Source organism: Pelobates fuscus, chromosome 1 (assembly GCF_036172605.1).
Source record: "Pelobates fuscus isolate aPelFus1 chromosome 1, aPelFus1.pri, whole genome shotgun sequence".
NCBI lineage: Eukaryota > Metazoa > Chordata > Amphibia > Anura > Pelobatidae > Pelobates > Pelobates fuscus.
This window is the reverse complement of record NC_086317.1, coordinates 256,595,006-256,617,339: the sequence shown is the minus strand read 5'-3', so window position 1 is coordinate 256,617,339 and position 22,334 is coordinate 256,595,006. Positions and strand designations below refer to the sequence as shown.

General features: G+C 40.6%; 1 protein-coding gene across 1 annotated transcript in view; it reads right to left on the bottom strand.

The window, feature by feature from the left end:
- Window positions 1–4,964: 4,964 nt before the first annotated feature.
- AP2B1 (adaptor related protein complex 2 subunit beta 1) overlaps window positions 4,965–22,334 on the bottom strand; it is a 113,863-nt gene continuing 96,493 nt past the window's right edge. Inside the window, exons 22-23 of the mRNA XM_063456628.1 lie at window positions 14,167–14,321; window positions 4,965–5,866 (exon numbers count right to left, since the gene is read on the bottom strand). Of these exons, the coding sequence (XP_063312698.1) occupies window positions 5,792–5,866; window positions 14,167–14,321 (230 nt within the window). The 3' untranslated portion in view covers window positions 4,965–5,791. The remainder of the gene's footprint in view (window positions 5,867–14,166; window positions 14,322–22,334) is intronic.

The window sequence follows — 22,334 nt, the reverse complement described above, 5'->3', positions numbered from 1 at the left end:
GCAAACAAGATGGCCACCACCTCATGGTTGTATATAGGAAATGCGGCCACCCAGACAAACAATTAGAATACTGCGGTGAGAAACGTTCCAAGTTGTTAATAGGTGTTAACAAGCTCCAGGGTGGTCTTTGGTTCATGCGGTTGTTCGATAAACAAACCATTTAATCCCAATTGCACGAACAGAGACATTTACATTATTTTTCACAGGGCCAATAGTCTGTGGGCAGGAGGCTGGCAAACTCAGGTAAAAAGGGGAGTTTGTTACAGGCTACTAAACTGGTTCATGGATTGCAGGATAAAACTTATAAGGAAAGGTTAAAGGAACTTATCATTTATAGCTTGGGGGAAAGACGAGACGGGGGGATATGATAGAAACATCTTAATACATAAAGGGAATCAACACAGTAAAGGAGGAGACTATATTTAAAAGAAGAAAAACTACCAGAACAAGAGTTTTAAATTAGAGGGGCAAAGGTTTAAAAACAATATCAGGAAGTATTACTTTACTGAGAGGGTAGTGGATGCATGGAATAGCCTTCCAGCTGAAGTGGTAGAGGTTAACCCAGTAAAGAAGTTTAAGCATGCGTGGGATAGGCATAAGGCTATCCTAACTATAAGATAAGGCCAGGGACTAATGAAAGTATTTAGAAAATTGGGCATGACTGCTGACTCCTTCGATCACCAAATCCCGTTACCCTTCCATTCCCAATAAGTGGGGGCCCTAAATTACTTGAAAGGACACCTATAGTCCTCCCCCCTGACCCCCATCCCTGAGCGGCTAGTGGGGGCCCTAGAGTAAAATAAAGGGGGACCTATTGTCCTCCCCTCCCCGCCCCCACCCTAAATGGCAGGTGGGGGCCCTAATAAAAATATTTTTTTCAGCCCCAGAAAAGGCCAAATAAAAAACCAAGATATCCGTCGCACTGAAAAAAAAAAAAAACCCAGACGCTGAAAAAATAATCCATGTTCCCCCATGGAGGGCACTTCGCAGACTGAGCTCCGCAGGGCAGGGGAAGGCTTATAAAGCCTTGCCCCGCCCTGTAATTAGGCTCAGAGCACTCTGGTTGGTTGGTTTAAGCCATCCAATCAGAGTGCTCTGACAAGTAAATGGAGAGACTTACAGGTAAGTCTCTACATTTACCTGTCACAGCACTCTGATTGGTTAGCTCGAAATCCAGCCAATCAGAGTGTTCTGTCATTTTACACAGCGTGGGAAAGTTCTTTGGAATTTTCCCACGCTGTGTAATTTGACTCATAACAACACTCTGATTGGTTCATTGAAAGTAACCAGAGAATTATAAGTCAAATTACACAGCATGGGAAAATTCCAAAGAACTTTCCCACGCTGTGTAAAATGACAGAGCACTATGATTGGCTGGATTTCAGGGAGTGGAGACGGTCGGTCCCACTCCCCAGCGGCCGGGTGCATCACAGGGAGCAGAAGGTGTCGTCCTTCCTCTCCAGCGGCGTCGTCCTTCCTCTCCAGCGGCAGAGTGAGTTTCAGGGAGAGGAGACAACCAGTCTCTCTCCCCAGCGGCAGTGCATCCCACCGGGAGTGGAGACAGTCGGTCTCACTCACCAGAAACAGGGTGCCGTACAGGGAGCAGAAGGTGTCGTTTGGCTGGACTTGCAAAGATACCATTCAAGTTGAATCTTTAGAAAGTTTTGTCTCGTGATTGGACCAACAAGCTTTTAATAAAATTATCACTCATTCAAAATTTTGGGATTTTGGGATTGCTTTCAAACAGCAAACTCTGGTTGACTAACAAGGGAATTGCAAACATTGGGCCCAGACAGCTGGAAATGCAAAGTGAAGTTTAACATTTTAAAATCTGTTGAGATTTGACAATTTATAAATGTATAATAATATATACAAATAATGTGTATATGCATTTGCATTAACTTGTAAATTGTATAAATAAACTGATCAGCCACAACATTGAAACTGTCTGCCTAATACTGTGTAGGTCTCCGTCGTGCTGAGAAAACAGCTTTGAAGATATTGACTCCACAAAACCTCTGAATGTGTTCTGTTGGGTATGTCACCAAGACATTTGCTGAAGATCATTTACGTCCTGCAAGTTGCAAAGTGGGGCCTCCAAGGATCAGAGATTTTGTTCCAGCATATCCCACAAATGCTCAACAGGATTGAGATCTGCGGAATTTGAAGCCCAAGGGAACACCTTGAACTTTTTTGTCATGTTCCTCAAACCATTACGGAGCATTTTTTGTAGTATGCCAGGGTGCATTATCCTGTTGAAAGAGGCCACTGCCATCAGGGAACACCATTACCTTGAAGAGATGTATGTGGTCTGCAACAATCTCTAGGTAGGTGGTATGTGTCAAAGCAAGATCCACATGAATGCCAGGACCTAAGGCTTCCCAGCAAAACAGAACACTGCCTTCTTTCCATAGTGCTTTCTGCTGTTATCTCTACCCCAGGTAAATCACACACATGCACTCAGCCATCCACCTAATCTAAAAGAAAACATGATTTATTAGACCTGGCATCCTTTTTTCCATTGCTCCATGGTCCAGTTCTAATGCTAACATCCCTATTGAAGGTGCTTTCAGCGGTAGACAGGGGTCATCATGGGCACTCTGACCAGTTTCCATCTGCACAGCCCTATATATGGCAAACTACGATGTCACTGTATCACACCTTTTATCATGGTCAGCATTTTGTTTTTCAGCAATTTTAACTAAGGTATCTATTTCTGTGTGATCGGACTGGACACGCTAGTCTTTGTTCCCCACATGTATCTATGTTCTTTCGGTGCCCATGACCCCGATACCCGTTCACTGGTTGTCCTCCCTTGAACCACATTTGGTAGGTACTAGCCACTGCATACCAGGAACGCCCCACAAGAATTGCTGTTTTGGAATGCTCTAAGCAGTAGTCTAGCTCTCACTAACTGCTATTTCGCACTACTTGGTCAACGGTCACTCAAATCTTTTCATTGCCCATTTATCTGTTTATGATACATGAAATTCAAGAACGGATTGTTCACTTACTCCCTAATATATCCCACCCCTTGACAAGTACCATTGTAACAGTATAATTAATGTTATTAACTCCACCTGTCAGTGTTTTTAATGTTGTGGCTGATCAATGTATGGTTACATAATGGTAAACCGGGTATCATAGTAAAATAATGTTGAAGTGTGTTTATAAGTTTTGCATGGTAGTTGTAGGTTTGCATTAAACAATCCAGAGTTGCATGGGATTAGTGGGTGTTATGATACCAGGCAGAATCTATTTTTCCTTATCATTTATGGCTTCATCTGCTTCTTGGTACTATAACTCCCACTAATTAGGGTCCTCAAACTGCAATTTGTCCTAATTTATTACAGAATATAATAATACATATGACATTAGTTTGCCTGCAGTGTTGGTTTTTAAAACACAATCTGCCCTGGAATGGTATTATCAATCTCTTTCTCTATAAAGTATCAAATGAAAGAATATTCTGTGATATACAACACAATATCGCAAATCTTACATTTGGAGTTCACATAATACAAGGTTCTTGCAAATAAACACATTGTCAGCATTTCATAGATTTTTATATAGGCATTAGACTTAATAAGAATGTATGTAGATTATTAATATTGATCAGGTTTCTTTATTTTACTTAAGTGTGTACTTTTACCTTACCTGCATTCACTGGTTCATTTGAAATCCATCTATTATATGACATGACATTCAATTCCCATGGTATTTACTACCATATGGTGGGGGTTAACGTTAAGTGACTGAGTAGTCATATCACGATATCGCTTGAAAACACTTTTTTGCTTCCTACCCAAACATGTTAACACAGGTATACTGGGATCAAATAAAAATGCTATAATGGGCAAGCATGTCATGGATATTGAGCTACTACTCAATACGCATTTGAAGCAAAGTTTCTGCAGGATCTGCTCACTGAAAGCCTCCACAGTTTGGGACTTCCAGAAAAAAACTCTCTCTGAACAAAGCACACCTGTGTGAGAGCAATAGGATTTGCATCCATTTTTAGGCAACAAACATCCTTAAAGAGGAACTTTCACTGTCTGACAGTAATTGTCCAGTGTCAAGAAGTCTCAGGTGTAGGAAAAATACAAAAAGACAAAGTAATCCCTAATTTGACTTGTTTTTGTTTAAAAATAGAAAAGGAGAAAAGAGGAAACTGTTCGGAGAAAGCAAGTATGGTCTGACAGTGCTCCTTTAATGTAAACTATGTTACCTTACAAATTGTTATTCCAGGTTGTAACATACTGTACAGTCCACAGGAATCCGTTGTACAACACTGCTTTGTACAGGAGAATGATGCCACTCACAGTTACCTACCTAATAGTGGGGGATGGGACAGAATACAGCCATCTGACAGTGGTATATTGATCTTTAACATAAGTCCATTGTGCACTAAATGTCTACAGCATGTTTACAAACCCTCAAATACAATTAACAGGACAGATTACATACATTTAATTGATTCTCTAAATTAGTTTTTTTTGTTTTCTTTCCAGTGCAAAATGTAAGGTAATGTATCCACCATACATTGTACTTAGCCTTAGGATAAAGACTTTGGTCTCAACTTAATATTGTTGAATAAGCTTTCCAAATTAATTAATATTTTTGGATAAACTTTTGCCATTTTCTTGCATTGCCGCTGCTGGTTAGGCGTTCAGTAATCGACAAACCTCTCCTAAATCAATTGAATATATAATTTATCACTACGATAAGTTACATATTCAGTGCATATTAGTTTACGCCAACCTGCCATGATAGGTTCATTTTAATAAAGTTTTAAATGAAAATGGAAAAACAAAAAAAACAACACTTTCACGCTTCATTAACTTTGGTAAACAAGCCCATATTAACTTGTCCTAATAAATAATTTTGATTTCATGCTCTGTTTAAGATGTCCAAATAAGACATTTACTGCACCTGCCCAACATAAAACAAATACTCCACAGCAGTAAATCTGAAATACATTTTACTTGTTTAATTGATGCTTTATGTTTTCAATGCAATGTAGGAAATTGGATTTTACAGTACACAACAAATATCTTCTTCCAGCTTGGAAAACACATACAAAAAAAAAAAAAAAAAGTATGGAATGTCAATATGTGGACAAGTCAAGAGGAGCAGTGAATGTATAAAGGGAACAATGCTGATACACAAGTGACAATAACCCAATGTGAAATGGGACTTAACTTCACCAATCACAAGAAGATGATCACACTATTAACTAGGTAACCCATCATACAATAATCTAGGGCACTTGCATAAAAGATCAGTAAAATTAAACTTAAGTGCTTCTACATGTTTACTCTTTTGCAAGTGAAATGTGTTGGGGCAAATGCAATTTTCATGCATGGCTTCCAAATGAGGGACTGTAATCACTTTGGTTCCTACATGTGCTATACTATAATCTATCTTGGTCTCAGAACATCTATACAATGAAATGTAATGCAATATGTATCCACTATGTTGTAAGTAAAGGAGGACTAAATCGGGAAGTATTAGACTTCAATACACAACCCAGCATCTGCAAGGGGCCAATACCTTTTGGCATTTACTGGCACCACATTTCCTTGGGGAGTTGGAAACCTTTATAAGAGCAAACACCATCCATTCGAGAAGCCAAGAGACTGGTGGTTAACACTGCTCTAACTCAGAACTTCCAAACAGTTTAATGGATCATCCAGTAGGAAGAAAGGATACAGTGATACAATTGAGACATTTTACATGGAAAATGGATAATGCACATCTAGATAATGAGTCAGACAATGAATGTTCTTGTTTAGTTCTTCAGGATGGAGTCATAGACCTGGTACACGTAATTGCACACCTCTGGAGCACGGCATTTCAGAGACAACTGTGAGGGATACGAAAGAGCAGAAAATATTATTTGATTTTATTACACATTAAAATTTGTGAACATTCTGATGAGCAAATAAATTTGTAATTTAAATTAAACAAATCAAAGTAGAGCCCTTAATTGACATCTAAGGCCCCCACACCTAGTGCAAAGTATATAAACGCTCAACACCAGGTGAGCAAGTTTGGATTATTTTGACCTGCTAATTTACTGAACCTCTACATTCTTCACTATTTGGTTTCTTTCAAGCCACAAAGAAGAGGGGAATGTACAACCCTTAAAAATACAGAAGTGCTTCACATTAGTGGCAATATTTTTGTTGACTCCGATGAATGTGAGTGTACACATTTCAGCTTTAACCCCTTAAGTACGCGTTTTGGAAAGAGTCAAAGTGAGCACTGCAAACAGGCATTTAAATGGTGCTTTAACACCCCATTGTTACAATGCATGTGCGCAGGGTTAAATGCCTGCTCACATCAGGGAGTCCCAGGTATCAACCATTTGTAGTGGCACCAGACTTTTTGATGATCTATATGCAGTGTTTGAAGTCAGCACGGCATGTAGCTGCTTAAATGGGCATTTACATGCTTATATATAGATCGTGGTGTGAGCAGGGTTAAATCCGTCCTTAAAAAAAACTTGCTGATGAGCTGCATGCAGTGCTGAAAGTCAGCACTGCATGTAGCCCTTTGACTCCATAGAGAACACTGCAGATGTGCGATCAAGCTCAGCCACAGTGATTCTCTCACTAGATCTAGACATGAGAATCATACATGAAAGAAAAGTGTAGGATTGGTCACTCCAACAATTAATTTCATTATATAAAGGAACCCAAAAATAGAAAAAGAAAAAAAAAATAGAAATATTTGAACGTTTATTATAATATGTTAAATTAATATAATCTATCTCACTAGATCTGTTGATTAACAGTGACTTCACTGGATAGCAGGGCCGCCATCAGGGGGTGACAACCATGACGGTTGTCGGAGGCCCGGACTGCTCTGGCAGTCCTTGGCCCCACTTTCTTTCTCTGCACACATAGATAGCGAATATCGCTATGTGTGCAGCCGCGGGCCCCCGGCTCCCTGTTACCGCAGAGGGGGCCCAGGCAGCACACAGCTTCTCCTCTCTTCTAATAACTCTTGCGAGACCCGCGGAGCGTTGCCATGGTAACCGGGTCTCGCAAGAGTTATTAGAAGAGAGAAGAGAGGAGAAGCTGTGCGCTGCCTGGGCCCCCTCTGCGGTAACAGGGAGCCGGGGGCCCCCCCACCGGTCCACCAGGGATGGAATCTCCCCCCTCCCTGGAAGCAGGTAAGCAGGGAGAAACATTTACATTTAATTTAATGAAAAATTAATAGGAAAATGCCCCTTCATCCCCCCCCACAGATTGCACATTTACACACACACACTGCATACATTAACACCACACACACACACACTGTATACACTAACACCACACACACACACACTGCATACACTAACACAACACACACACTGCATACACTAACACAACACACACACTGCATACACTAACACAACACACACACTGCATACACTAACACAACACACACACTGCATACACTAACGCAACACACACACGGCATACACTAACACAACACACACACTGCATACACTAACACAACACACACACTGCATACACTAACACAACACACACACTGCATACACTAACACAACACAGACTCTGCATACACTAACACAACACACACACTGCATACACTAACACAACACACACTGCATACACTAACACAACACACACTGCATACACTAACACAACACACACTGCATACACTAACACAACACACACTGCATACACTAACACCACACACACACACACACTGCATACACTAACACCACACACACACTGCATACACTAACACCACACACACACTGCATACACTAACGCAACACACACACTGCATACACTAACGCAACACACACTCTGCATACACTAACGCAAAACACACACTGCATACACTAACGCAACACACACACTGCATACACTAACGCAACACACACACTACATACACTAACGCAACACACACACTGCATACACTAACGCAACACACACACTGCATACACTAACGCAACACACACACTGCATACACTAACGCAACACACACACTGCATACACTAACGCAACACACACACTGCATACACTAACGCAACACACACACTGCATACACTAACGCAACACACACACACTGCATACACTAACGCAACACACTGCATACACTAACGCAACACACACACTGCATACACTAACACAACACACACACACTGCATACACTAACACAACACACTAACACAACACACACTGCATACACTAACACACACACTAACACAACACACGCACTGCATACACTAACACAACACACACTGCATACACTAACACCACATACACACTGCATACACTAACACAACACACACACTGCATACACTAACACAACACACACTAACACCACATACACAACACACACTCTGCATACACTAACACAACACACACACTACATACACTAACACAACACACACACTACATACACTAACACAACACACACACTCTGCATACACTAATACAACACACACACTGCATACACTAATACAACACACACACTGCATACACTAATACAACACACACTGCATACACTAATACAACACACACACTGCACACACCAATACAACACACACTAATACAACACAACACACACTACACACACTGCATACAGTAATACAACACACACACACACTGCATACACTAATACAACACACACTGCATACACTAATACAACACACACACTGCACACACTAATACAACACACACACTGCACACACTAATACAACACACACTAATACAACACACTAATACAACACACACTAATACAACACACTACACACACTGCATACAGTAATACAACACACACACACACTGCATACACTAATACAACACACACTGCATACACTAATACAACACACACTGCATACACTAATACAACACACTGCATACACTAATACAACATACACTCTGCTCACACTACACACTAACACACTCACTGCATCCACTATATTGACACACACACTGCATCCGCTACACACTAACACACACTCTGCATCCGCTACACACTAACACACACTCTGCATCCGCTACACACTAACACACACTCTGCATCCGCTACACACTAACACACACTCTGCATCCGCTACACACTAACACACACTCTGCATCCGCTACACACTAACACACACTCTGCATCCGCTACACACTAACACACACTCTGCATCCGCTACACACTAACACACACTCTGCATCCGCTACACACTAACACACACTCTGCATCCGCTACACACTAACACACACTCTGCATCCGCTACACACTAACACACACTCTGCATCCGCTACACACTAACACACACTCTGCATCCGCTACACACTAACACACACTCTGCATCCGCTACACATTAACACTCTGCATCCGCTACACACTAACACACTCTCTGCATCCGCTACACACTAACACACTCTCTGCATTCACTACACATTTACACACTCTCTGCATTCACTACACATTTACACACACTCTGCATTCACTGCACTAACACACACACTACATTCATTACACTGACACACTCTGCATTCACTACACACTAACACACACTCTGCATTCATTACACACCAACACACACTCTGCATTCACTAAACTATGCACACACTCTGTATTCACTATACTGACACACACTCTGCATTAACTGTACACACAGCATCCACTACACACACATCCTGTATTCACAGTACACACACTACATCCACCACAAATTGAAACACTCTGCATTCACTATACACAGACACTGCGTCTAATACACACACTACATCTACTACAGACACTGCATCCACTAAACTTATTTCATCTATTACATACAAACACTAAATCCACTACACAAACACACACTACATCCACTACTCAAACACACTCTGCATTCACTATACACACTGCATCCGCTACACAAACACACACTCTGCATTCACTGCACAAATAGTATCTAATACACACAAACACTACATCCATTACACACATTCTAATTCACTTCCACTATACACACCACATTCAGTCTTGCATCATTGTCAGCTGACTAGGTAGGGTGTGGGCGGGCCCGGGAGGGAGGGGGCCCAGACCTTGTGCTTTGTCAGGGGCCCCAAAATTTCTGATGGCGACCCTGCTGGATAGTGACGAAGACATATATTGGGGGTTTCATTTTACTCAGAAGATGGAGATGAACACAAAATTGAGTTTTCTGCAGGAATAGTATACACTAGGTTTTCCAAAATACACATAAAAAAACTGTTATATGTGTGTATGTTAAAAATCAGAAGAAACACAATTTAACTAGACTATTTAGCAGAAAGTGGCTTTTAAATGCCTACTTAAAAAGTGTCAAAATACCACTAGGTCAATAGCCTGTGATTTCTGCTTTACATAAATATATACTTCTGTGTGGCAATTTTGTTTTCTGTGAGGGCTATTAACCTTACAAGGCAAATATACCAACTTCTAAAATCACTCCACGTTAAAATTGTATTTTATTCCTTATATCATGTGACCAGCAACTATTGAAAATAAACCAAAATCCTAGACATACATTTATATATTTTGTAAATCAGAACTAAATTAATTTATTTTGAATTACTTTCCTTAAGTTGCACTAATTATGCACACGTTATTATTGCCAAAACTGTGGAAAAAAACAACAACTTTTTTTCCCTTTTTTCTTGTATATTTTTTTTAATAACTGAGAATTTATCAATGTATAGGTCATATCAAATTAAAGCCCTTTTTGTGCATTAAAAAAAAAAAAACTGTATATAATATGTGTTAATACAATAAATGAGAAAGATGCAAATTGTAGTTGAACACAGACAGCAAAAAATGCATAAAATGTGTGCCCTTAAGCGTAAGTCCAACTTCTGAAGATATGTCCTTAAAGGGTTAATGCAGTGGTTCCCAAGCTTTTTAGGTTCAAGGTGTCCTGAATATTTCAATATTTTTCCAAGGCACACCAAGTCAAAAATGTTCTAGGTTGTACATATGTACAGCGCTGCCGCATGTACTGGGCCCCTAACCTTGGGAGTGGCACTGGTAGATTATTTAAAGAAACAATCCAGGCACAATAACCACTACATTATGTTGTAGTGGTTATGGTGTCAGTAGTGCCCTCCCAAGGTAAGTAGTCAAACGGTTTAAGAACTTGCCTGGGGTCTGCCGGGACAGGGGCTGTAGTGTGGGTGTGTGTGTACAGGGGTGCAGTGTGCGTGTGAGGGGTGCAGTGTGCGTGTGTGGGGTGCAGTGTATGTGTATGGAGGATAGTGTGTGTATGGGGGATAATGTGTGTGTGTGTGTGTGTATATGGGGAGAGTTATTGTGTGGTGTGGGGTATGTGGGGGTAGGAGGGCAAATTAAGAAATATATACTTTATTTTTTTATTAAAAATAAAAATGATATCCCCCCCCTACCTGCTTATCTTTGCCTGGGGAGGGGACATTCTCTGTAATCCCTGGTGGTCCGGTGGGGAAGCCCTGGCGGTCCCAATGGAGAGAGTGAACTCTAGCAGCTTCAGGAGCTGCTAGAGTTCATGCTCGCGAGATTCGGAGTGATGCTGTGGTAACCACTGCAACGCTCCAAGCTCGCGAGAGGAGAACCAGCTGAACTGCAGGTTTGAGCTCTCTCTGGTCCTCTCTCCCTCCCTTCCCTGCTGGCTGTCAGCAAAGTGCTAGCAGGCCGGGGAGGGAGATCTCTGCTCTCCCCTCCGGTCCAGCAGAGTTGGCAGGGGAGAGCACAGTTCCCGGTGCTATAATCATAGCACCGGGAAAATAACTTGCGGGTCCCCTGTGTGCCCTGGGCCGCCGCGGCACACAGTTTGGGAACTGCTGGGTTAAAGTGTTAATTACACTTTTTAGAAATACTATTTTTGGGGTCATGAGTTTGATTTGACATTCATCAAACATTGCAAGTGCTCCACTTTGATTTGTAGAATTTAAACTGAAAAAGAATATGCCACAAAAGTGTTAACTGATAACATTTAGATAGATATATATACAGAAATGCAGTCAATGAACATCACATTAATGTTTGGTTTTGTTTCTAAAGAGCAGCCTTGATATCTGAAGATTAAAATATACAGGGGTGCTGTTGCCAACCACTAGAACTGAAACATATATACCGGTACTTTGCAGTGATACAGGTTATATAGTACAAAAAGCAATCTTTGTACTGTATCAATGATCAAGCTGAAGACCATAAAAGGTCTAAAAATAAATAACTAATTATAAAACCACGTTTTCCCAAAGTTAGCAACAGAGCTACTTTATAACAAAACCTACACCAACCTTAATCAATTATTGGTTGATCAAGAAGGAAGTTCCTAAGAAACCATTCCTGTCTTACTTCACATCTCTATACATCCACATCCATAAATGTTAAACAATACTCTCTCTCTCTCTCTTTATAGTTTATAGCTGCATTGGGTATAGTCATGTAACAAGCTTACAGTGTACTTGCATTCTGTAGATTAAAGGAACACTATAGGGTCAGGAACACAAACGTATTCCTGACTCTATAGTGTTAAAACCACCATCAAGCCCCCCGTTTCTCCTTGCCTTCTTTATAATAGTACAATCTTACTTGTATTCATGTCTGCAGCTACTGCCTGTGTCTCTGATCTGCCTGCTTGGCTGACATCATCAGATGTATTTCTCTGAGCCAATCACAAATCTTTAGCATAGGATTGTCTCTGACTGTGAAGGAGGCAGATCAAGGGCAGAGCCAGCACAAGTCAAACACATCCCTGGCCAATCAGCATCTCCTCATAGAGATGAACTGAATCAATGCATCTCTATGAGGAAAGTTTAGTGTCTGCATGCAGATGGTAGAGACACAGAATGGCAGTGCTGCTTACTCTGCAGCACTGCCCAAAGAAGCAGCTTTAGCAGCCATCTGAGGAGTGGCCAGTGGAGCTATAACTAGGCTGTAATGTAAACACTGCATTTTCTCTGAAAAAAGCCTGAAGGGAATGATTATACTTGCCAGAACAAGTACAATGAGCTGAAGTTGTTATGGTGACTATAGTGTCCATTTAAACCAATAAAAATACAATATCCCCAGTGAAAGGTGGTATCAGTGGTATGCTCAATTGTATCATGTGCTGCTTTTTCCACATCTGAGAAATCAAAAATGCCTTCTAATTATGTAATGCAAGAAAGATGGAATCATTTGTATTGGTTTTGCTGATACTATCTAAACCATCTTAAAGGCGTGTAATAATCTTTTCTCACTTCAAGGGGAATATTTAATCACTTTATATTGTTTCTTTCCAAACATCGCTACCCAGCATTCCAAACCTAAGTTCATTTATAAAAAAAAAAAAAATAATTAAAATATTGTATGAAATAGTGATTAAAGTATGCTTGACCACTATATGATCATTACACCCTGAAACATTTTTACTTCCTGCACTTGCAAAATATTATTGAATGTATCATTGTTATTTAGAACACACACAATCTGACATATAAAAACATGTTAACATTTTTGTATTTGCAGCCACCCTTCAGTTAGCTTACCTTGGTGTCCATTATGGTGGTTTGCTTGGGGTTATAGTCATGGCTGAGGTTGATGGGAGTGAGCATGCAGAAGCAGCTCACTCCATCATCTCCTCTGCCTCCATGCTGCTGTGTGCCGGTGCCGGTACCTCTAGCCTTCTCGTCCCTCACGTCTCCCTCGCTCTCTAATGAAGCTGGTAGGAAGCGACAGGCTGTCACTTCCTTCCAGTCCGCCGATACTGCAGGGCCCCCCGTTGCGCTCTCAAAAGAGCCGTGCCACCCGCCGCCCTAAGTGCATGGGCCACCCGATGGGCAAATTGCGGTGGAACCCAAAGTTTGTTCTCACGGAACCACCAATTGGGAAACGCTGAACTAAAGAATTAACAGATGGCATATTTGCAAACTGGTTGAAACTATTACTCTGGAATGTAGCAGAACACACTCCAGTGGCAGGCTGTGACACATGGGAGTTATAGTTTACTAATTAATGCAAGAGAGATACAAAACAAATGAGAAAGAGTAATGGAGGTCGTCCTAGACAACCTCCAAAGACATGTGTTAGTAAGACTTGGACTGATATATTACAAAAAACAAAACAAAAAAAACAACAAACAAACCACAACCCCCTAACAGTGGGCTTGTTTAACAAACACGTTTGATCATTCAAATGTGCATACTTCTGACATCTTACCGTGTAATTAGGGTTCCCAGGCTGGATTCTCAGCTCAGCCAAGATCCAGATGCCATTGGTAAGCTTCAGGGACTGGTAAAGCATGTCTTGGCCTTCAACGTTTCGCTTGGCAATGGTGTAAACATTGCTATTTTGCAGCTTGCTAGAAACAGAGTCTAAAAGAATAAGACAATAAAAGGTCAGATGTTACAAGCCAATTGTTTCAGAAAAAAAGGCACATTCTCTCTACACTATAGGATCGCACAAAGCCTCTGTTGAAAATGTACTGGTTCTATAAATAGTTTGTAATACACACTTATTATGAAAATAAATGATAACAATACTTTCAGAGAGGTCCGATGACCGTGTTAAAGTGGGTGCTACTTGAAGCAATAGAACACAACTGACAGAAACCAGAGGGCCATGTATAAAAACTGTCACATTTGTGCACATGCACCATTTTCTCATGTAGAAAATGGTTAATCCACCTTTTTATACATGGGTGCGCTTTGTCACTTTTTATTCCTTTTTTCAAATTCTGTGGTCACTTTTTCCCTCCATGCTTTTACTTTTGACTACATTCATAAAATAAGGCAAAGGATTACTAGGGACCTCCCCAATCACGTTTGCACCACTTGTACATTGGAAGGAACATATTGGTGAACCAAGAGAAACAAAACGGAACCAGAAAATAACATAATGGAAGAGGTGCAGAAAATAATATTTTGATGCAGATAGGAAAAGCACCAGCAAATCAGCTTAAAAATGATCACACCACTCAACATGTGTTCAGTTCAGGACCAACAAGTAAAGGGGTTAAAATATATAGAAACCAGAAATGCAGTGTAACATGTGTCCTACTTATATGTATCATGTACCTTTTGTGATTCCCCCCTCCCCTCTTCTCAACATGTAACCTTTAATTGTATCCACATCAGAACTCAAGAGGAAGACAGCGGTTCATTGCTTGGTGAGATAACCTGTCCTTGGTTGACATATTAATGTATACCTGATACAGAGTCTGCAGGTCAGTACCTAAGCCGATCCAGACTCATACAGCCATAGTGTCACATCCAAGGAGATCATTCCAGCCCGTGTCATGCCTCCCTGCCGAAGGCAGACAGATGTTTTTGGCAGTTCAAGATTTGTATCACAGAAACGGACTATCTTAAATCTGCCTATAGGCAGCACAATATACACTGACAAAGGGGAACTAAAACAAAACATTTAACATATTGTGCTGTGGTACACCAGTCCCACTGCTGTGAATGTGCTTCTTTGTTCTTTGCTTATAAATAATCCTGTCGCTCATAATCCTGAGCTGTATTCCCTCGGAATATATGGGTTAACGCTCCTCAGATGTGATTCCAGCAGATTGTCACATGACCTGCTGCCTATATTTAGCTCTCTGAGAGCTGAGCCGCTGAACTGGAATCAACTGCCATGCTTTCGGAAATGTTTTCCACTATTCACGTCTCTGTGAGGAGGACGGATAGGAGGAGGAGATAGCTTCTAAGGTGTGTGTACACATGTGGATGGCAGGATGAGAGTGAATATAAAAAATAAAATAAAAAAAGCTAAGCAATTAATTTTGTGCATTTGTATTTCAAAGACATAGAACAGAAGCATGCAATACAGCAAACAGACATGGACATTAAACGCTCAGTTTAAAAACAAACATACATATGCAGAATAACAAAAGATACTAGGTCCTAAATTATAGATGTCACTGTCTAGGAAAGATTGTGCTATTAAATTCAGAGGACTAAAAATTAGTTAAAAGAGTAAATTGGTGAAACTAAACCTTTACCAATTTTATAAGTAAAACAAAGAAACTAGAGTTATTATTTATATGGCGCCAACAAATTCCGCAGCGCTGTACAATGGGTGGATTAACAAACACGTAATTGTAACCAGAAGAGTTGGACGCACAGGAAAAGAGGGGTTGATGGCCCATCTCAATGAGCTTACATGCTAGAGGGAGTGGAGTATAGTGACACAAAGGGCAAGGGTAGGGTCTGACAAGTAGGTTGGTAGAATAGTGTACACTGAAGACAGTGTATTTATTGTAATTTGTTTTAATGACAGGAGAGGAAACGGGGTGGGGGAGGGGACTATTAACAGTTTACTTGATACGCATTCCTGAAGAAGTGATTTTTTAATTATTTTTTTTAAAGGACTGGAGACTGGGTGAAATTTTAATGGAGAAGGGAAGGGAGTTCCACAGGAACAGTGCAGCCCTAGAGGAAGTATTGAAGGCGAGCATCAGAGATGGGAGTACGAACAGAGGATAGATGAAGGTCTTCGGCAGAGCTTAGAGGTCTAAACGGGACATACTTGTGTATTACAGAGGATAGATAGGTAGAGTTGACAAATAACACTCCTAAAGTTGATACATGTGAAGAGAATCTATCTAAAATGCAATTCCCAGATCCAGCACCAATTACCGTATTTATCGGCGTATAACACGCACTTTTTTCCCCTGAAAATAGGGGGAAAATCGTGGGTGCGTGTTATACGCCGATATCCCATAATTACTTACCTGTCCTGAAGCGTGGGCCGGCTTCACAGCTTGCACCGCGGTACAGGAACTTTAATTTCATGTTCCGGTTTCCGGCGGGACTGAAAGGAAGTGTGCACAATAGTGTGCACACTTCCTTTCAGTCCCGCCGGAAACCGAAATATGAAATTAAAGTTCCTGTACCGCGGTGCAAGCTGTGAAGCCGGCCCACGCTTCAGGACAGGTAAGTAATTATGGGAGGGGAAGTACACTATGGGAGGGGAGGGGGGGGGGGGGAAGTACACTATGGGAGGGGGGGAAGTACACTATGGGAGGGGGGGGGGAAGTACACTATGGGAGGGGGGGGGAAGTACACTATGGGTGGGAGGGGAGGGGGGGAAGTACACTATGGGAGGGGGGGAGAATACTATGGGAGGGGAGGGGAGAATGGGAGGGGAGGGGGAGAATGGGAGGGGAGGGGGAGAATACTATGGGAGGGGAGAGAATACTATGGGAGGGGAGGGGGGAGAATACTATGGGAGGGGAGGGGGAGAATACTATGGGAGGGGAGGGGGGGAGAATACTATGGGAGGGGAGGGGGGGAGAATACTATGGGAGGGGAGGGGGGAGAATACTATGGGAGGGGAGGGGGGGAGAATACTATGGGAGGGGAGGGGTGGAGAATTTTATGGGAGGGGAGGGGGGAGAATACTATGGGAGGGGAGGGGGAGAATACTATGGGAGAGGAGGGGGGGAGAATACTATGGGAGGGGAGGGGGGAGAATACTATGGGACGGGAGGGGGGAGAATACTATGGGAGGGGAGGGGAGGGGGGAGAATACTATGGCAGGGGAGGGGGAGAATACTATGGCAGGGGAGGGGGAGAATACTATGGGAGGGGAGGGGGGAGAATACTATGGGAGGGGAGGGGAGGAATACTATGGAAAGGGGGGGGGACACTATGGGATGAGGGGGGAACACTATGGGATGAGGGGGGAATACTATGGGAGGGGGGGGAAATTTCCTGGAATTTCTTTCTAAAAATGAGGTGCGTGTTATACGCCGGTGCGTGTTATACGCCGATAAATATGGTATATGGAGACATGACAAACTCAAGGAAATAATCACTGTCTGTGTCACTGAACTGGAGGACAATATTAGATATTTGGTCAGCTTGTAGGAGCCTTTACAAGTAGAAATCTCATTTACAGGCAAGACAAGGCTTTTTCTCATTTGTTTCTGGTAGGCTTTGTGCAGTCAGAGACTTTACATGTGGAGATCTTCACCACAGTTTACTTGCCATATTGGCTCATTACACTCATGTGGTTTAAAGCTGGTGCTTTAGATATTTTTCTACACTCCGCAGATTAACACTGGGAGAATTTTCACTTCTTTGTAAAGAGTTGTCTTAAATATTTAATCAGCAAATAGACCATCAGCACTTGCATGGAACATAACCCAGTCCTTTAACATTACAGTGGAACCTCTGTTAACGAACGCCACGGTAAACGAAAAATTCGGTTTACGAATGAAAATTCGTAAAACAAATGCCTCGGTTTACGAATTTTTTTCGCAATTCGAAACAAGTGTCGCGGTTTATAGCTCCGCCCCCTGCATACTGAAGTGTGGGTAGCACGTAAGTGTGTAGTGTGGAGGTGTTGGAGCCATTTGCAGCAAGTTGTGGAGCCTTTTGAAGCCATTTGCAGCAGGTTTTGGAGACATCATGTCCCCTTTCCGAGGGATGCTTAACAGGCGCCAGAGGCAGCAGACAATGGAAAGGTTCCTACAAAAACAGCCTAGACATGAAGAAGAACCTGCTTGTGTTATTGCCCTCGTCCTCCTCATCTTCCAAAAAGTGTTGAAATTGTTTTGCAATTTTCCATGTTTTCCCTGTTGACGTGTGATTTATGTACAGTTAAAGTGTACCGTACCATGTTACCAACAGTCTGCCATGTTTTAAAAGTTGATGTGTGATGTTTTAAAACGTAAAGTTGGATGTTTGAAATGTTATTGGTTGATTAATCATGTCCCTGTACAGTATTTATGCCTTTAACCCCTTAAGGACCAAACTTCTGGAATAAAAGGGAATCATGACATGTCACACATGTAATGTGTCCTTAAGGGGTTAAAGTGCACTTTATAAAGAGTTTTGAACAGATAAAATACTTTATTTGACTTTTTTTCTCACCTCCGGAACGCATTAATTGGTTTTCAATGCATTCCTATGGGAAACCGTGTTTCGGTTTACGAATTTTTCGCAATACGAAAGGTCCCGGAGAACGCATTAAATTCGTAAACCGAGGTCCCACTGTATGTACATAAAGCAATCACTTGGGATGTATTATTTCATATACTAGAAAATTCAAAGTCATTCAGGGAGCAAAGGTTGCAATTTGTAACCTTTCAGGCAGTGAGTCTCAGAAGGAACATAGTAATCATATGAGTTCAAGTAATTATGATCACAAATAGAATCTTATTTGAACACTCAGGGAGAAAGCAGCAACCAGGAGGATGTTGCCAACACACCAACTCACGTGAAAGCAATTTCTAGGTGTCAGAACAAATGTAATCTCATTTCAGTGCACAACATCACAACTGTATATTAGACATTTAAGAATCCTCTGAAATATGATCTGCCACTGTCAATGTTTGTTTGGTACTGACTGAGGTGGCATCTGCTAATATTAAAATAAAAAGTCGAGTTGAGTTACATAGCTTTAGAATTATTTATATAGCACCAACATATTCTGCAGTGAGGTACAATAGGTAAAGCAAGTCAAACAATTAATTCTAATAAAGCTTGACATGTGGGAAGAGTAAGTAAATAGGGCCCCTGGAGAGGAGTAATTGTACAAGTCAAAAAGGAGTTTATAATAAAAGAGATATAACATACCAGTATGCTTAACCCCTTAAGGACACATGACATGTGTGACATGTCATGATTCCCTTTTATTCCAGAAGTTTGGTCCTTAAGGGGTTAAAGGGACACTATGGTCACCTAAACAACTTTAGCTTAATGAAGCAGTTTTGGTGTATAGAACATGCCCCTGCAGCCTCAGTGCTCAATCCTCTGCCATTTAGGAGTTAAATCCCTTTGTTTATGAACCCTAGTCACACCTCCCTGCATGTGACTTGCACAGCCTTCCATAAACACTTCCTGTAAAGAGAGCCCTATTTAGGCTTTCTTTAGTGCAAGTTCTGTTTAATTAAGATTTTCTTATCCCCTGCTACGTTAATAGCTTGCTAGACCCTGCAAGAGCCTCCTGTATGTGATTAAAGTTCAATTTAGAGATTGAGATACAATTATTTAAGGTAAATTACATCTGTTTGAAAGTGAAAACAGTTTTTTTTTTTTTTCATGCAGGCTCTGTCAATCATAGCCAGGGGAGGTGTGGCTAGGGCTGCATAAACAGAAACAAAGTGATTTAACTCCTAAATGACAGTGAATTGAGCAGTGAAATTGCAGGGGAATGATCTATACACTAAAACTGCTTTATTTAGTAATTTAGGTGACGATAGTGTTCCTTTAAACTGGCTGCAATATTTGTCAGATGTTTTGCTTGCAAGCTTTGAGAACGAGATGTGTTTTAAGAGATGTAAATAGCTTTAGTTTGTAGAGCAAAAAAATGGGTGCAAGAGAATACGGAGAACTGACAACAGCTCAAATAGCCTGCCCTTTGGTGGGTTCCGCTCATATCTTAAGCTGGTTTTAGCTCATCTTGTACCATTACAAAAAGAATCAGGCCACGTGCATATGAGACTGTTTTCACCCAATAGGGCGGAACATATCCCAAATGTAGGCCGGCTCTCTCTGCATGAGAGTTACAGCAACCCCAAACAATCGTTTCAGCCTTTTAAGGCATCGTCAGCGAGGTATAGCCAATATGCCTCTAGGCACAGTGAGCAAGGCGTCCACGTCTGGATTACCCACTAAATTTAGGGAGAGTAAACAATCAGGGTGCAAGACAAATTTAGCTTAGTTTGTGCGTTATATTTTCAATGTTTAAAAGTCGTTTTTTGTTTTGTTGTTTTTGGAGAGAAAATATCGAAATATGACTATTGAACTTAAAATGTTAATATTGGAAGACAGTGACTTCTACTAATCCTTGAATTTGGGGGAAACAAACAGCATTGGCACATTTTATGACAATAATGTAACTAGAAAATGTCTTGCAGTTACGCCATTTTGTAATATTCTAGTTAAATATTTATTATTGAAATTTTTCTGTTTTATTAATTAACAAACATGAAATTAAACATAAAAGGGGAGGGAAGAGAATATAAAAGAGGGGGGATAAAAGAAATAGAACATTCATTTTAAATAGTCATAATCAAGCTATGTCGTTATTACAAACAATAATTGAACATTTAGTGCAACAATATTTCAAAACTTATACAAAGATATTGAAGGTGTATAATATTCAGTAAAATACCTAATTATATATGTAAACAATAAAACAGGTCAATTGTGGATTTAAGTTATTAAAAATATGTCTGTTTAATATCTTCCCAGACATTCCACTGATATAGTAATTGGTCATCTATATAAGATGGTTGTCTGAGGGCCATCTCCTAACGTTTATTATCTAACACTAGGTATAAGACTTCTTTAACCCCTTCAGGACCGGACTGTTTTTGCGATGTTTGTACGTTAAGGACCAGAGCTATTTTAACACTTTTGTGGTGTTTGTGTTTAGCTGTAATTTTCCGCTCTCTCATTTACTGTTCCGATACAAATTATATATTGTTTTTTTCAGGACAAAAAGGGCTTTCTTTAAATACTATTTTTTTTTATCATGTCATATAATTTAATTAAAAAATAATAAAATATGGTGAAAAATTAAAAAAAAATTTTTTTTTACTTTTACTTAAAAAAAATCTTTTACTCATCTACAAAATCGAATGAAACAAACAGCTAAATAGATTCAAAATGTTGTCCTGAGTTTAAAAATACCCAATGTTTGCAAGTTATAGGGCTACAAGTAGGCAATTGCTGTTTCAAAATGTACATTTTTCAAATCAATAGTATCAATAGTGACATTGTAACACTGTTATGTCATAAATCTCCAAAAAAAACACCCCACATGTATATATTTTTTCTTAAACTAGATAACCCAGGGTATTCATCTAAGAATATTTTGATACTTTCTATGCAGCCATTTTACCACAAACCTTTGCCAAACTTTGCATAGGTAGTTTATTTTTTTTAGTTTCACATACATTGCAATTCAGATATAAATTTTATTACATGACAGGAGGCTTTGTATTTTGCATAACTCTCTTTACTAAACTCCATAGCAGTAAAGAAAGGGATAGTAAGAACCAATCAAAAAACAGTAGGAGGTATTCCCAGTGAACAGGCTCCTCCTCCTCTTTCTTTACTGCTCCATCAGCAGACAGGTCAGAATATTGAGCTCCTCATATTTATTAATTGTTTGGATATTTATTATAACTTCTATTCCTTGTATTTACTGTATAGCACTGCTTAAACCTTATTGTCTGTCACTTCTATTCTGTCTCATTACCTTATTCTACTCAGGATTTTTTCCTGGGGCTCCTTTATCAGATCCCCCCCTCCCCCCCCCCACCGTTTTTCTTTCCCCCTTCCACCATTGGAAACTTTGCCTTGCAGAGCCCTTTCCACTCCCGGCCGACGGCCAGATCTACTTTCCCACACTTTCAGTGTGAC